The following is an 18044-nucleotide window of genomic DNA, read 5'->3' as shown; positions in this document are numbered from 1 at the left end:
AGTCTGTGCTCTGTCTCTGATGATACGTTGTTGAGGCGGCACTGACTCCTGATCTTTCTTTCTTCCCTGTTTCTCAACTCTTTATCATTATACGACGTCTCTGATTTTGCTTCCGATGATGTAAATCAATTGAAAATGGGATGTGGAATTTTGTATGACAAGAAATCTTTAATATAATCACCTACATGATCTGATATCCTGAAGGCAATAATTTTGTGCATCAATCGAAATCTATTGAAGTTTTTGAGTAAACGTAGAAACACAACATCAGCTTCGCATCTGGTGTCAACCCAGTTTCTCACCATAACGAACGAAAAATTTTGAATTCACACAATCTGTGTTTGTGGATCGTTGCTCTGGATGAATAGCGTGTTCACCACTACAAACCATAAGCGAAACAATAATGTAAGTTGTAAGCAGAAGTCGGGCTAGTAACGCAAAAAAAGGGAAAGTCGATTTCATCTCCATCGGAAAGGTAATCATCAAAAATTTCGGATACGCAAAAGGAATTCCTCTTATTACATACTTTGCAAATAGTAAAACGATAATTGGCGAACAATACGTAAGTCTTTTCACAAATTCCATGATAAAATAGAAGATGGCTGCACTGTATGATATAAAATGCCACTTTTCATCATCATGACATCTTACTCACAACGGCAGTTTGACAATAGGCTAAATGAAGAACTACACTATCACCATCGGCAATTGACACTCTAAGTGCCTTTCTACCCAGCTGCGCTTTATTCGAGACATTTAACTTAAAATACGATCGGCTTCAGAACATTGCTTAGAGGACACCAGTTGGCACAGTGCACGTCGACATCGATGTCAAATAAATCGCCATTCCGTCAGCGAAATCGGTACCGGCAGATAGTTTAATTATAGTGGGAGAGGGTTGTTGAATTTTTTTTTATGGTCATCAGTCTACTGACTGGTTTGATGCGGCCCGCCACGAATTCCTTTCCTGTGCTAACCTCTTCATCTCAGAGTAGCACTTGCAACCTACGTCCTCAATTATTTGCTTGACGTATTCCAATCTCTGTCTTCCTCTACAGTTTTTGCCCTCTACAGCTCCCTCTAGTACCATGGAAGTCATTCCCTCATGTCTTAGCAGATGTCCTATCATCCCGTCCCTTCTCCTTATCAGTGTTTTCCATATATTCCTTTCCTCTCCGATTCTGCGTAGATCCTCCTCATTCCTTACCTTATCAGTCCACCTAATTTTCAACATTCGTCTATAGCACCACATCTCAAATGCTTCGATTCTCTTCTATTCCGGTTTTCCCACAGTCCATGTTTCACTACCATACAATGCTGTACTCCAGACGTACATCCTCAGAAATTTCTTCCTCAAATTAAGGCCGGTATTTCATATTAGTAGACTTCTCTTGGCCAGAAATGCCTTCTTTGCCATAGCGAGTCTGCTTTTGATGTCCTTGCTCCGTCCGTCATTGGTTATTTTACTGCCTAGGTAGCACAATTCCTTAACTTCATTGACTTCATGACCATCAATCCTGATGTTAAGTTTCTCGCTGTTCTCATTTCTACTACTTCTCATTACCTTCGTCTTTCTCCGATTTACTCTCAAACCATACTGTGTACTCATTAGACTGTTCATTCCGTTCAGCAGATCATTTAATTATTCTTCACTTTCACTCAGGATAGCAATGTCATCAGCGAATCGTATCATTGATATCCTTTCACCTTGTATTTTAATTCCATTCCTGAACCTTTCCTTTATTTCCATCATTGCTTCGTCGATGTACAGATTGAAGAGTAGGGGCGAAAGGCTACAGCCTTGTCTTACACCCTTCTTAATACGAGCACTTCGTTCTTGATCGTCCACTCTTATTATTCCCTCTTGGTTGTTGTACACATTGTATATGACCCGTCTCTCCCTACAGCTTACCCCTACTTTTTTCAGAATCTCGAACAGCTTGCACCATTTTATATTGTCGAACGCTTTTTCCAGGTCGACAAATCCTATGAAAGTGTCTTGATTTTTCTTTAGCCTTGCTTCCATTATTATCCGTAACGTCAGAATTGCCTCTCTCGTCCCTTTACTTTTCCTAAAGCCAAACTGATTGTCACCTAGCGCATTCTCAATTTTCTTTTCCATTCTTCTGTATATTATTCTTGTAAGCAGCTTCGATGCATGAGCTGTTAAGCTGATTGTGCGATAATTCTCGCACTTGTCAGCTCTTGCCGTCTTCGGAATTGTGTGGATGATGCTTTTCCGAAAGTCAGATGGTATATCGCCAGACTCATATATTCTACGCACCAACGTGAATAGTCGTTTTGTTGCCACTTCCCCCAATGATGTTAGAAATTCTGATGGAATGTTATCTATCCCTTCTGCCTTATTTGACCGTAAGTCCTCCAAAGCTATTTTAAATTCCGATTCTAATACTGGATCCCCTATCTCTTCTAAATCGACTCCTGTTTCTTCTTCTATCACATCAGACAAATCTTCACCCTCATAGAGGCTTTCAATGTATTCTTTCCACCTATCTGCTCTCTCCTCTGCATTTAACAGTGCAATTCCCGTTGCACTCTTAATGTTACCACCGTTGCTTTTAATGTCACCAAAGGTTGTTTTGACTTTCCTGTATGCTGAGTCTGTCCTTCCGACAATCATATCTTTTTCGATGTCTTCTCATTTTTCCTGCAGCCATTTCGTCTTAGCTTCCCTGCACTTCTTATTTATTTCATTCCTCAGCGACTTGTATTTCTGTATTCCTGATTTTGCCGGAACATGTTTGTACTTCCTCCTTTCATCAATAACTGAAGTATTTCTTCTGTTACCCATGGTTTCTTCGCAGCTACCTTCTTTGAACCTATGTTTTCCTTCCTAACTTCATACAATTGTTGAATTAAGCGAGATTATTTTGCCGGAGAGGTTTCCGTATTACACTGTATGAAGTAGACTTCGTATCAGATTTCCGCTGACATATTTTTCGATTACTGTTTTGCGGGTACATTGCACCTGCTTCGGTTTTCGCTGAATCAATCCCGATTTCTTCGATACTGATGCAGACGTGCACAGTCACAGCAAGTGACAACTGATGATGGAATTACCACATAGAACTAACTGTAGGAAAGGTAGATGCCAGAAGTGCACCTCAGAAGAAAGTAAATAGCAAAACTCTTGTTCCACTAACACTTGGGTTTTGCTCGTCAGTTCGGTGACGTTACCAGATAGGACAGATAGAGGAAATAAAGAACCAAATAAGAGCAGTGCGTTTCGTTTCAGGTTTGTTTAGCCGGTGTAAAACCATCATGGAAATACTCTTCTAACTGTAGTGGCATATGCTACAAGAGAAGCATTTTGCGTTGCGGGGTGCTGAAATTCCGAGAGTGGGAGTCAGTGTATTTCGTGAAAACACCATTATGGTAAAATTAAACACATTCGAGTTCTTACGAAAAACTATGCAACATTCACGACTGAAACAGGTGGTACACAACCTATCCTTTGTCACACACCCTAAGGTGGCTTGTCGAATGTAAATGTTGATGTAGAGCTGTAATATTCAGAAATCGATCACACTATCAGTATATAGCGCATCTGAGTGGAAAGGAGTATCTTGGTATAACAAACTTGAGGTACGATTTGTTATAAAACACTTTGTGTTCGCCAAATTGGACATTCTCTGATTTTTAGGTACACTCTCATGATTACAATAAATTTTTAGCTGGGATACTAGTGAAGGGGTTGTGGCAATCGTAGATGACACTTTTGCAAGACCAATTCAGTAATGGAATGTACTCACTGCATAATGTGCATTGAACTGAAGGGGGAGTTCACTGAAAAAAGAAGAGAAATTTGATCTAATAAACACAGCCGTTCATTATTACTCTGAGATCTCTCCTTTGTTGTCCTCGTTTCACGTTTACCACTCTGGTCGCTGCTGGTACCCCGCGTCTGTGGATGTGTGTCTTTGATTCGAGAGTGGAGGCAATGACAAGTTGTCTCATTCAGCCGGCGCCGCCCCCACAGTGCAGCTGCGGTACTCACGTCGGCGCACTCCTCGACGCATGCGCAGTGCGCGCCGCCGCGCCCGTCGCTCTCGCAGATGGCGTAGTGGCTGCACTCCCAGCCGTCGCACACGTCTGCAACCAAAGCAACAGGTTGGTCTCCGCCCGCCAGCCGGCTGCGTAGGCCGTGAGATTTTAATTACCAACAACAACAACAACAACAGCTCTTCATCAGCGTGTGCAGTTTCCTTTAAATGAAATGACTCGTCCAGAACACAATGGCTCTCCCGTTTCGGACGGGTACTACGAAACGTGAACTGTGCAAAACGCGCCTCGTGTTTTTAATTCATATTCTCGACCAAGAACGAAGTGCCCAGATTAGAAAGGGTGTAACTCAGGGATGTAGACTTTCGCTCCTGTTGTTCCATCTGCACATCGAAGAAGCAACGGGGGAAATAAGAGAGAGGTTCAGGAATGAGATTAACATTCAAGGCGAAAGGATATCAGTGATAATATTCACTGATAACACTGCTATCTTCAGTGAAAACGAGGAAGAACTGTAGGCACTGTCGAAGGACGGGGAGGAGGTTAGTGCTTAAAGTCCCGCCAACAACGAGGTCATTAGAGACGGAGCACAAGCTCGGATTAGGAAAGGATGGGTAAGGAAACCGGCCATGCCCTTTCAAAGGAAACGTCCAGCGTTTGCCTAAAGCGATTTAGGGAAATCACGGAAAACCTAAATCAGGATGACCGGACGCGGGTTAGAACCGGCGTCCTCCCGTACGCAAGTGCAGTGTGCTAACCACTGCGCCACCTCGCTCGGAAGGCACTGTTGAATGAAATTACAGTTAAATCAATACAATGAAATGAATACCCTTAGCTGTATACAGGCGATGATATGCGTCAACGGAGACAGTTGAAAATGTGTGCCTCGACCGGGACTCAAACCAGGGATCTCCTGCCTACATGGAAGACGCTCTATCCATCTTTCTTTCTTTTTTTTTAATCTCATTTTGTTCGTTTTAATTCGTTGCATCTGCTCGGGGCAGACGTCGCAAGACACTCGTTTCAGTTCGTTGTTGATCCATTAACTCAGTTTTTTTTTATTACAGGGGGCAGCTATCCCTCTGACCAAACACGCTGAGCTACCGTGCTGGTGTCCATCTGAGCCACCGAGGACACAGAGGATAGTGCGACTGCAGGGACTTGTCTCTGACACGCCTCCAGTGAGACCCACATTCCCAACTTATTGTCCCGCACTATATTTGTACTGCCTCTGCCCGTTACACTAATTTGTCGCGGCTTTACCGATTTCCGTAAGTTTGGGCACATGGCCGGTGAGCCTTAACTGTATATATGAAGACGGAGTCTGTTCTCTCGGACATGTCGAGAGAACGCACTATAGATAGAGAGTAAACTGAAAAATGATGAAAGTACTGAGGAGTTTCAGAAATGATATTACCGATAAACTTAACATCAGAACTTGGGACAACGAAGTAACGAGGTGAAGTGATTCGACTTCATTGGAAGAAAGATAGCACTTGGCAGGCAGGACATGAAAAGCACACTAGCACAGATGAAGAGGACATTACTAGCCAAATGAAGTATACTAACATCAAACAGTGGCGTTAATCTGAGGAAGAAACTTACAAGAATGTACGTCAGGAACACAGCATTGTACGGAAGTGAATAATGGCCTGTGGGAAAACTGGAGAAGAAGAGAATCGAATTGTTTGAAATGTAAAGCTACACAAAATCAGGTGGACTGATAAGATAAGGAATAAGTAGGTTACAGTACGCTTGTTCGCCCACTGCTTGAATACTGCTCAGCAGTGTGGGATCCGTACCGTATAGGGTTGATAGAAGAGATAGAGAAGATCCAACGGAGAGCAGCGCGCTTCGTTACAGGATCATTTGGTAATCGCGAAAGCGTTACAGAGATGATAGATAAACTCCAGTGGAAGACTCTGCAGGAGAGACGCTCAGTAGCTCGGTACGGGCTTTTGTTGAAGTTTCGAGAACATACCTTCACCGAGGAGTCAAGCAGTATATTGCTCCCTCCTACGTATATCTCGCGAAGAGACCATGAGGATAAAATCGGAGAGATTAGAGCTCACACAGAGGCATACCGACAATCCTTCTTTCCATGAACAATACGAGACTGGAATAGAAGGGAGAACCGATAGAGATACTCAAGGTACTCTCCGCCACGGACCGTCGGGTGGGTTGCGGAGTATGGATGTAGATGTAGAAGGAGGTCCTCCACAGAACATGTGGAAACCATTGCCAAGAAGGAGGGACAAAACGATAGGATATGTGTTAAGGCATCAAGGAATTACTAACATGATTCTTGAGAGATCTACTCAGAAACAATCCTGTTGGAAGAACATACGCAACTGAGCATTATAGCAGAGATTGAAAATACCGCTTCAGTTGTAAATTTCCTTATTTTCACACTACCGGTTTCGGGCTGTTATATGCCCATCCTCAGGTCTCGTACTGAAAATAGCAAAAGACGGGAGATAATTTTCTCACGCCGCAACACACATAAAAGAAAAAAAAATCCTTAAAATGTTTTAAAAACTTTTAAAAAACATTTCGAAACCGCCGGTCGGGCTAGGTGCTGCGAAACCTGTGTCAATGCGCAAGTGGTGCCAGACAGTACTACGGACGACTGCCTGGTTAGGGAATATATACAAATGATATCACGACACTTCCGCTGTGCTGTGGTCCCCGAGCGCCGCGTGTACCAGGCGCGGTGTGCTGCCTATGAGCGCAGAACAGGGAGTAGCGGATGCGAACGAGGAGGTAAATTGGTAAAACAAAGTGCAGAAGTACTGCCATCTATTGACGGAGAGAAGAACGCGGGACCACTTGCCCGGCCGTTCACAATTTGAATTTAGTGGTTCGCTTCCGCTACTCCCTGTTCTGCGCTCATAGTCAACACACCGCGCCTGGTACACGCGGCGCTCGGGGACCACAGTACAGTGTAAGTGTCGTGATACCATTTGTATATGTTCCCTACCCAGGCAGTCGTCCGTAGTACTGTCTGGCACCACTTGCGCATTGACACAGGTTCCACAGCACCTAGCCCGACCGGCTGTTTCGAAATGTTTTTAAAAGTTTTTAAAACTTAAAAATGGAATACAATTTTTGTTTTGTTTTTTATGTGTGTTGCGGAGTGTGAAAATTATCTCCCGTCTTTTACTATTTCCAATACGACACCTGAGGATGGGCTTATAACAGTCTGAAACTGGTCGTGTGAAAATAAAAAAAATTATAACTGAAGCGGTATTTTCAACCTCTGCTAGATCTACTCAGGGTAAAAGCTGCAAGGGAAGGCAGATGTTGAAATACAGCCAACAGATCATTGAGGACTTAGTACGCGCCGGCTTCTGTGGCCGAGCGGTTCTAAGCGCTTCAGTCTGGAACTGCGCGACCGCTACGGTCGCAGGTTCGAATTCTGCCTCGGGTATGGATGTGTGTGATGTACTTAGGTTAGTTAGGTTCAAGTTCTAAGTTCTAGGGGACTCATGACCTCAGATGTAAAGTCCCATAGTGCTCAGAGCCATTTGAACTATTTTTGAACTTAGTGCGCAAATGTTATTCTGATATGAAGAGGTTAGCACAGGAGGGGAATTCGTGACGGGCTGTGTCAAATCGGTTCGAAGACAATACTACACGCGCACTCTACGAAGACTCTCGACGACGGCTGATGTGAGTAGCTGAATCGATAGAAATAGAATGTCTTTGATTTCTGTTGTTTTCTTGCCGGTAGCTACCAACTTCACGTAGCAAACAATACTCTTTTTAGTGGACAAAATATGTCAGTATACACGATTATTTTAATACATGTAACATCTCAGCGAACGTTAACTCTGTGTATCACGTATGCTTTAGTATACAGAGACAGATTAAACAAAACGGTTGGGAGAGACAGAAATTCATTCACTGTCGGTAGACCTCAGTCGATTCAGCTAGTCGCATCAGCCAACTCGCCAAGAGTCTTCGTAGACCGAGGATATAGTACCGACAGGATTACCGAGTTTCTTATTCCAGAACGATTACTTCACACCGTAGCGGGATGTAGGCCATTGTGAAACACCCTCACGCATTCAAACTGTTTGCTAGACTGGGTCTCAAATCTGGAAGCAGCCATTCGGCGCAATTTCCTTTCTCGCCGGAATGACTGTCCAGCGATATATTACGGGGAGTTTCTAGTGACTTTAGAACATAGGCAATAGGCGGTTCGAGTCCTCCCTCGGGCATGGGTGTGTGTGTTTGTCCTTAGGATAATTTAGGTTAAGTAGTGTGTAAGCTTAGGGACTGATGACCTTAGCAGTTTAAGTCCCATAAGATTTCACACACATTTGAACATTTTGAATAGGCGGTGGCAGATGGAAGCTTTGAGACAAATCGTACAAGTATATCACAGTCGGAAGAAAGACCTGCCAATGTAAGCAACTTGACAGGGTCTCGTCCTAGTCAGGCATACTATGTTTGTCGTTGCTGAAGAAGGCTCTATCCTCTATCATACATGTGCACACCACAAAAGATACAATATCTAACTCGATTTATGTTTGAAATAGCAATGTGCTAAAACAAGTATGCAGCACAAATGAGGACCTTAAATTGTGTGCATAATTGTTTGTTTATATACATAAATATCTGCTAGTGCAAATGGAAAGGTTTCGGTGACATAAAGAGTTGGCGTTGAACAAAGTGGAACTATCCCTGAACTATTTACGCAGAATTAATCACTAAGTGGCTCGTGTATACTGTATGATACATTTCTACATTTTCTAAAGAGACACAGTTATAAAGAAAGCAATGTCAATGTTAATATTGCATATACGTTATCCGTTCGTTGCGTACGATGTATTATGTCAGTTACAGAATAAAAACATACAACCTCTCCATAATTATTATTTCACTACGTTTCCAAATACGTACTCGAAACAGTTATCTGGTACTTTGCTTCTGTTCGAACACGAAGTTTGTGTGAGAACTGAGAGTTTGTCGAAGTTCCTGTTTTAATAATGAGACACCCAATACTAATGTCTGACTTTTAAAAATTAGAAGTATTCACGGAAATATGCTAACGTTTTCTATAATATAGTCTCTAACTAGTACAATTTTATTTAAAATGCGTTGTTTTCACAGTGTGGTCTAGGAAGCTCACGTATTTCATAATAATCGCAAAGAAAGCAAGTCGTATGCACAACACGTCAGTTCATACTTGTCGAGAAATTTTGTTGATTATTGCATTTACGATATTTTACAGCAGTATGAAAGCGTGTGTGAAACTTTTTGATGCTTTCATCACATAAATTTAAGAGCGAGGTTTGAAATAAATTTACTTTTTATATGTTTCTTTTATTAATTTGACGTTTCCTCTATAGAAACCCACGTGAATGTGTTTATATACATTTTATGTCCGTTTTGCATTTTCTTTGGAAAATTAAGTCATGCCTCCATGACAGGTAGTTTATGTTCTGTTTATTTCGTACCGTATACGCAAAGCTTTCTTCAACGGGGTGATTGGCTTGTACAGCAGATCGACGTATTAAGGATGGTATGCCTTTGACTTTATCCATCCCAGAAATGACTCGCCCAGCCAGCTATTGTGAGACCTACAGTTTAATTGAGCAGGCTGTGACTTTTTTTTAGCTTTAACGAATATTTCCAGATATGAAAGAAGCGATAGCCTAAGTAATAATGAATCCTAGGATCACCTTAAGATCGAACGCTGGACCTTGGAATTCGGAATATTACAGCTGAATGAATCGATCGGCTTGAAAGGGAAGCAAAGGTTGAGAAGGGAGTGAGATAGGTTGTAGCCTATCCCCGATCCTATTCAATCTGCACACTGAGCGAGCACTAAAGAAAACAAAAGAAAAGTTTGGACTAGGAATTAAAGTCCAGGAAGAGGAAACAAAAACTTTGAGGTTTGCCGATGACAGTATAATTCTGTCAGAGACAGCAAAGGACTTGGAAGGGCAGTTGAACGGAATGGACAGTGTCTTGAAAGGAGAATCAACAAAAACAAAACGAGGATAATTGAATGGAGTTAAAGTAGGTGATGCTGAGGGAATTAGATTAGGAAATGAGACACCTAAAGAAGTACATGAGTTTTGCTATTTGAGCCGCAAAATAAGTGACGGCCGAAGTAAAGAGGATATAAAATGTAGACTAGCGATGGCAGGAAAAGTATTTTTAAAAAAGAGAAATCTGTTACTATCGAGTATAGATATAAATGATAGGAAGTCGTTTCTGAAAGTATTTGTATGGAGTGTAGCAATGAGTGCAAGTGAAAGATAGACAATAAACAGTTTAGACAGGAAGAGAATAGAAGTTTTCGAAATGTGGTGCTACAGAACAACGCTGAAGATTAGGTGGATAGATACGTAACTAATTAGGAGGTGTGGAATAGAATTGGGGAGAAAAGAAATTTGTGGCACAACCTGACTAGAGGAAAAGATCGGTTGGTAGGAAACATTCTGAGACATCAAGGGGTCAACAGTTTAGTACTGGAGGGAAGCGGGGAGTTAAAAGTCGTAGAGGGAAACCAAGAGGTGAGTAAAATAAGCGGATTCAGATGGATGTAGATTGTAGTAGTTACTAGGAGATAAAGAGGCTTGCACAGAATAGAGCAGCATAGAGAGCTGCATCAAACCAGTCTTCGGACTGAGGACACAACAACAATAACAGTTGAATGCTTTCGATTGACTGGATTTTGTTTATATTTGAACTTTGCATTAATGATAACCGTTTCTTTCTTGGGCTCTGGTTCTGTTACTGGGAGACTGCTGGCCATCAAAATTGCAACGCCAGGGAGGATACCAATTAACGAAATTTTATTTGATATGCGTGTAGATTATAGTACGAGGAAATTATGATTTACTTACATGCATGGCTGAAAGAAAAGACAGCGTTGACTACTCACAGCCGTACGGAATACTTTGAATTTAATTCACTGAGTGCGAATTCCTTGACCGCAGGTGTATTGGGTAAAGATCTGCTTCCTTTCAGTGACATATGAAACCAGGACTCGAACTCGGATGTCTCGCTTATCGCAAGTGGTCGCGTTAACAACTTCGGCTATCCGTGCACGCCCTCCGAATCGACCCAGACTCCCATGTGTCACACTGCTTATACATCGTCTATCGCTGTCCCGGTCCGCCAAAAGGTTTCCTGCGTGACTGTTGGGTTGTAGATATATACCTAATACAGCTGATGTCAAGGAATTCACAGTCAGCGAATTAATTTCGAGTTATAGTTTCATTTGTAGATGATTTGAGAGTGTACAGAGCGATAGACCAGTAGAACGTCCTAGCCCGGCCAACAGTCGAACAATCTCTTTGTCGACATAGATCAGGAAAGCACGGGCTAATTGCGGTCTTCTTTATCTTGTTCGACATTACAGAGACCATTAAGACAGGGTATATCCTTAACACGTCAGAAATGCAACAGCTGCCTTTCAGATTACCGACTACCCAAACTGGGGGTGACAGTGTTGCGTATCTAACGACGTCTCCTTTCGTCGGAGCAGGTGCTGGGCCACTATTACTTCGACGAATACAGTCTGGCAAGCTTTATTCTCTTCGGAGCTTCCACACACGGATACGTATCCGCTATGCTGTGCGCAGAACACGTACTCTTCTTAAATGACAGCGTGATGCAGCCCCTGAGAGCAGTGTTGTTGCTGGCGCACAACTGACAGTGCGCCTCTCTGTGTTGCCACCGCGTCGAACTAAGCTACAACGACAGTTGTGATGACTGTTCGTGGTCCTCCAGAGGTTGTCACAACTGTCCGTTTCAATATCTGATTTGTTGTAAGCAAGTCCATTTCCTGGCGCAAGGTACTGGGTGGTTCTAATTTAAGTGAAATTACTCACAGAGGTCCAGTGCGGGCTATAATTATCGTATAGAAACGAAATTTGGTAGGTACCGTATTTTACGGGAAAAAAGACGCAACGGACTATCAGGAACGTCAGTTTAAAAATTACCATTTTTGTTATTAGACTGCAAAGCCAGACTAAAAAAATTCTTAGTTATAAAACCGAACTTTAAAACCCCCCAGAATCGCCATGTGAACTTTCTTCTTTCTTCTTCTTCTTCTTCTTCTTCTTCTTCTTCTTCTTCTTCTTCTTCTTCCTCCTCTTCGTCGTCATCGTTGTCCATTCCATATATAAGATGGTCTTCACTGCTGTCGAGAGCGTTACTTACGCCGCACTTCTTGAAGGATTTAACGTTGTCTCCTTTCACTCTAGACCGCGACTGTTTTATCCACTGATACATTTATCTGATTGTAGGTGGTTTTAAGGCTCCCTTCGGCTTGACTTCATGTCGGATTTCATCCATCATCCATTTGTTCCATTCCTCTCTCATATACAGTGTAAATGGTATATTTACCGACTCATCAAGAGGTTGCAATTCTGAAGTAAATCCTCACGGAATAACAGGAAGCTCTGTATTTTCATGTCTCAATTTGTCTTCCACAGAATTTTTCAAATGACTACCAAAATGACCTAGCACGAGAAGAGAGCTGTTCTTCAATAAAGCGCCGTTCGCGGTGGCCGTGCGGTTCTGGCGCTGCAGTCCGGAACCGCGAGGCTGCTACGGTCGCAGGTTCGAATCCTGTCTCGGGCATGGGTGTGTGTGCTGTCCTTAGGTTAGTTAGGTTTAAGTAGTTCTAAGTTCTAGGGGACTTATGACCTAAGATGTTGAGTCCCATAGTGCTCAGAGCCATTTTTTTTCTTCAATAAAGCACCTTTCCTTCTTCCCCATATTCTGTTTATCCATAATTTCACACCAGCCTCGTCCATCCAACCCTTGTCATTTACATGAACAACACCTGGATGTATTTGGGAACATTTTTTACATTGTTTTGCGCTTGAAAATGATCATTGGATGACGTTTAGTACCGTCAACACAACTGAAAAGACAAGAGTGTAGTGCACGGTTTCATGTCCACTTGTTCATATAGCTACAGTTTTAGCACCTTTTATGGTAACAGTTCTGTTACTCGGCACGTCAAATGTCAGAGGAGTTTCTTGCTTATTCGCTATTTGACTTATTTCCACACTGTTTTTGTTTGGATGTTAAAGCAATGGAAAGATAATATTTTTCTCTTCATACTCTTTGTAGTGTTGGCTGAAGAGCCAACACCGTGTTACGAATGGAGGCCAAAATGCAAGCGTTTTAGCTCACGCAGGCTGGCGTGAGGAGGGAAGAACTATACTGACGTGAGGTCTGGAACATGACAAGCAATTAGAATTCAGAAAGCGGACATAATCAGTTTGATACTTAACTTTAATCCATTAATGATGAACGTCGCTCCTGACGGTACATGATTCACAATATGTGTTCAGAATACATTCTAGTAACTAAATATGGCGCCTTGCTAGGTCGTAGCAAATGACGTAGCTGAAGGCTATGCTAAACTGTCGTCTACATCTACATCTACATCCATACTCCGCAAGCCACCTGACGGTGTGTGGCGGAGGGTACCTGAGTACCTCTAATCGGTTCTCCCTTCTATTCCAGTTTCGTATTGTTCGTGGAAAGAAGGATTGTCGGTATGCTTCTGTGTGGGCTCTAATCTCTCTGATTTTATCCTCATGGTCTCTTCGCGAGATATACGTAGGAGGGAGCAATATACTGCTTGACTCTTCGGTGAAGGTATGTTCTCTAATCTTTAACAAAGGCCCGTACTGCGCTACTGAGCGTCTCTCCTGCAGAGTCTTCCGCTGGAGTTTATCTATCATCTCCGTAACGCTTTCGTGATTACTAAATGATCCTGTAACGAAGCGCGCTGCTCTCCGCTGTATCTTCTCTATATATTCTATCAACCCTATCTGGTACGGATCCCACACTGCTGAGCAGTATTCAAGCAGTGGGCGAACAAGCGTACTGTAACCTACTTCCTTTGTTTTCGGATTGCATTTCCTTAGGATTCTTCCAATGAATCTCAGTCTGGCATCTGCTTTACCGACGATCAACTTTATATGATCATTCCATTTTAAGTCACTCCTAATGCGTACTCCCAGATAATTTATGGAATTAACTGCTTCCAGTTGCTGACCTGCTATTTTGTAGCTAAATGATAAGGGATCTATCTTTCTATGTATTCGCAGCACGTTACACTTGTCTACATTGAGATTGAATTGCCATTCCCTGCACCACGCGTTAATTCGCTGCAGATCCTCCTGCGTTTCAGTACAATTTTCCATTGTTACAACCTCTCGATACACCACAGCATCACCTGCAAAAAGCCTCAGTGAACTTCCGATGTCATCCACAAGGTCATTTATGTATATTGTGAATAGCAACGGTCCTATGACACTCCCCTGCGGCACACCTGAAATCACTCTTGCTTCGGAGGACGTCTCTCCATTGACAATGACATGATGCGTTCTGTTACCTAGGAACTCTTCAATCCAATCACACAATTGGTCTGATAGTCCATATGCTCTTACTTTGTTCATTAAACGACTGTGGGGAACTGTATCGAACGCCTTGCGGAAGTCAAGAAACACGGCATCTACCTGTGAACCCGTGTCTATGGCCCTCTGATTCTCGTGGACGAATAGCGCGAGCTGGGTTTCACACGACCGTCTTTTTCGAAACCCATGCTGATTCCTACAGAGTAGATTTCTAGTCTCCAGCAAAGTCATTATACTCGAACATAATACATGTTCCAAAATTCTACAACTGATCGATGTTAGAGATGTAAGTCTATAGTTATGCACATCTGTTCGACGTCCCTTCTTGAAAACGGGGATGACCTGTGCCCTTTTCCAATCCTTTGGAACGCTACGCTCTTCTAGAGACCTACGGTATACCGCTGGAAGAAGGGGGGCAAGTTCCTTCGTGTGCTCTGTGTAAAATCGTACTGGTATCCCATCAGGTCCAGCGGCCTTTCCTCTTTTGAGCGATTTTAATTGTTTCTCTATCCCTCTGTCGTCTATTTCGATATCTACCATTTTGTCATCTGTGCAGTGCAGTGCAGTCTTCCTCTGTGAAACAGCTTTGGAAAAAGACATTTAGTATTTCGGCCTTTAGTCTGTCATCCTCTGTTTCAGTACCATTTTGGTCACGGAGTGTCTGGACATTTTGTTTTGATCCACCTAATGCTTTGACATAAGACCAAAATTTCTTAGGATTTTCTGCCAAGTCAGTGCATAGAACTTTACTTTCGAATTCATTGAACGCCTCTCGCATAGCCCTCCTCACACTACATTTCGCTTCGCGCAATTTTTGTTTGTCTGCAAGGCTTTGGCTATGTTTATGTTTGCTGTGAAGTTCCCTTTGCTTCCGTAGCAGTTTTCTAACTCGGTTGTTGTACCACGGTGGCTCTTTTCCATCTCTTACGATCTTGCTTGGCACATACTCATTTAACGCATATTGTACGCTGGTTTTGAACTTTGTCCACTGATCCTCAACATTATCTGTACTTGAGACAAAACTTTTGTGTTGAGCCGTCAGGTACTCTGTAATCCGCTTTTTGTCACTTTTGCTAAACAGAAAAATCTTCCTACCTTTTTTAATATTTCTATTTACGGCTGAAATCACCGATGCAGTAACCGCTTTATGATCGCTGATTCCCTGTTCTGCGTTAACTGTTTCAAATAGTCCAGGTCTTTGTCACCAGAAGGTCTAATATATTATTGCCACGAGTCGGTTCAAATGGTTCAAATGGCTCTGAGCAATATGGGACTTAACAGCTATGGTCATCAGTCCCCTAGAACTTAGAACTACTTAAACCTAACTAACCTTAGGACATCACACAACAACCAGTCATCACGAGGCAGAGGAAATCTCTGACCCCGCCGGGAATCGAACCCGGGAACCCGGGCGTGGGAAGCGAGAACGCTACCGCACGACCACGAGCTGCGGACGCCACGAGTCGGTTTTCTGTTTAACTGCTCAAGGTAGTTTTCAGATAAAGCACTTAAAAAAATTTCACTGGATTCTTCGTCCCTGCCACCCGTTATGAACGTTTGAGTCTCCCAGTCTATATCCGGCAAATTAAAATCTCCACCCAGAATTATAACATGGTGGGGAAATCTACTAAAAATATTTTCCAAATTATCCTTCATGTGCTCAGCCACAACAGCTGCTGAGCCAGGGGGCCTATAGAGACATCCAATTACCATGTCTGAGCCTGCTTTAACCGTGACCTTCACCCAAATTATTTCACATTTCGGATCTCCGTCAATTTCCTTCGATACTATTGCACTTCTTATCGCTATAAACACGCCTCCCCCTTCACTGTCCAGCCTGTCTCTGCGGTATACATTCCAATCTGAGTTTAGGATTTCATTACTGTTTATGTCTGGTTTCAGCCAACTTTCTGTCCCTAGTACTATATGGGCGTTGTGACCGTTTATTAATGAGAGCAGTTCTGGGACCTTTCTATAGACACTCCTGCAGTTTACTATTAGCAGATTAATATTGTTATTCCCTGTTGCATTTTGCCTACTCCTACCTTACCGCGTCTCAGGAGGCGTCTTATCGGGCCTATGGAGGGAATTCTCTAACCTAAAAAACCCCCATGTGCACTCCACACGTACTCCGCTACCCTTGTAGCCGCTTCCGGCGTGTAGTGCACGCTTGACCTATTCAGGGGGACCCTACATTTCTCCACCCGATAGCGGAGGTCGAGAAATTTGCACCTCAGATCTCCGCAGAATCGTCTGAGCCTCTGGTTTAAGCCTTCCACTCGGCTCCAAACCAGAGGACCGCGGTCGGTTCTTGGAACGATACTACAAATAGTTAGATCTGATTCCACCCCGCGAGCGAGGCTTTCCGCCTTCACCAATTCCGCCAACCGCCTGTACGAACTGAGGATGACCTCTGAACCCAGACGGCAAGAGTCATTGGTGCCGACATGAACAACAATTTGCAGTCGGGTGCACCCAGTGCTCTCTATCGCCGCCGGCAGGACCTCCTCCACATCTCGGATGAGACCCCCCGGCAAGCAGACAGAGTGAACACTGGCCTTCTTCCCCGACCTTCCCGCTATTTCCCTAAGGGGCTCCAGCACCCGCCTAACGTTGGAGCTCCCAATAACTAATAAACCCCTCCCCCCGTGTGCTTGCTCGGACCTTGCTGAAGGAGCGGCCACATGTCCACTCACAGGCAGAGCGGGCGATGCCACACGGCCAGCCTCCACATTTACCCTCCGCTTCGTGCGCCGCGAACGCCACTGAACCCGCCACTCCCCTTGGGGAGAGGGTGGCCCAACCGCGCCCGGTAACCGCGAAGATGTCTCGACAGCAGGGACAGTGGGTGAAGCATGTAACACCTGGGGTGTACCATGCGACGCACCAGACTCCCCACTGCCGCTACACTCCGAGGCAGCAGCCTGAAGACGGCTGACCGCAAATGAGAACGTATGTAGACAGTGAACCATCGCTAGCAAAGTCGGCTGTACAACTGGGGCGAGTGCTAGGGAGTCTCTCTAGACTAGACCTGACGTGTGGCGGCGCTCGGTCGGCAATCACTGATAGTGGAGACGCGCGGGTCCGACGTATACTAACGGACCGCGGCCAATTTAACGGCTACCACCTAGCAAGTGTGGTGTCTGGCGGTGACACCACACTCTTGTTGCATTTTCGGAGTTATTTTGATTTTGATTCGAATGCTAAGTCCATGACGGTTCACAAACCTGTAGCAACAGGCAACACCACCTTTGAAGTCTGTAAAGTTCCACCGTAGCGCTAGCTTACGAGCGTGTATTTGTATCATTTTGTATTAATTCCAATGTCATTTTGACAATGTCCTTAAATCAATTTCAATACGTTATCCTCTGGTTTTGGCCATTTTGCATTCAGTCCTCTATTTGCACATTCGGTCTTCCTCATTTCTTTCAGTTTATTAGCCTGTCAATGGCGAATGTTTTTTTTTCCATTGGTGGTAGGCTGGAATGCCGCTCTGTTGCTCTATTTCCATGTTCTTCTGCATATGCTGTTACTTTCAGTTTACAGCCCGCATCATAAGAATACCTTTATTTTTTCTTTTTCATTACGAAACTAGCTTCTAACAAAAATGTTGTAGTG

At 43.6% G+C, this 18044-nt stretch overlaps 1 protein-coding gene across 1 annotated transcript in view; it reads right to left on the bottom strand.

The window, feature by feature from the left end:
- Positions 1-18044, bottom strand: part of LOC126158346 (agrin-like) — a 566092-nt gene that overhangs the window by 176434 nt on the left and 371614 nt on the right. Inside the window, exon 7 of the mRNA XM_049916436.1 lies at positions 4019-4113. Coding sequence (XP_049772393.1) covers positions 4019-4113 — 95 coding nt within the window. The remainder of the gene's footprint in view (positions 1-4018; positions 4114-18044) is intronic.

Source organism: Schistocerca cancellata, chromosome 2 (genome assembly GCF_023864275.1).
Source record: "Schistocerca cancellata isolate TAMUIC-IGC-003103 chromosome 2, iqSchCanc2.1, whole genome shotgun sequence".
Taxonomy (NCBI): Eukaryota; Metazoa; Arthropoda; class Insecta; order Orthoptera; family Acrididae; genus Schistocerca; species Schistocerca cancellata.
Note: the sequence above shows the minus strand (reverse complement) of the source record. Positions and strands in the feature narration are given on the sequence as shown.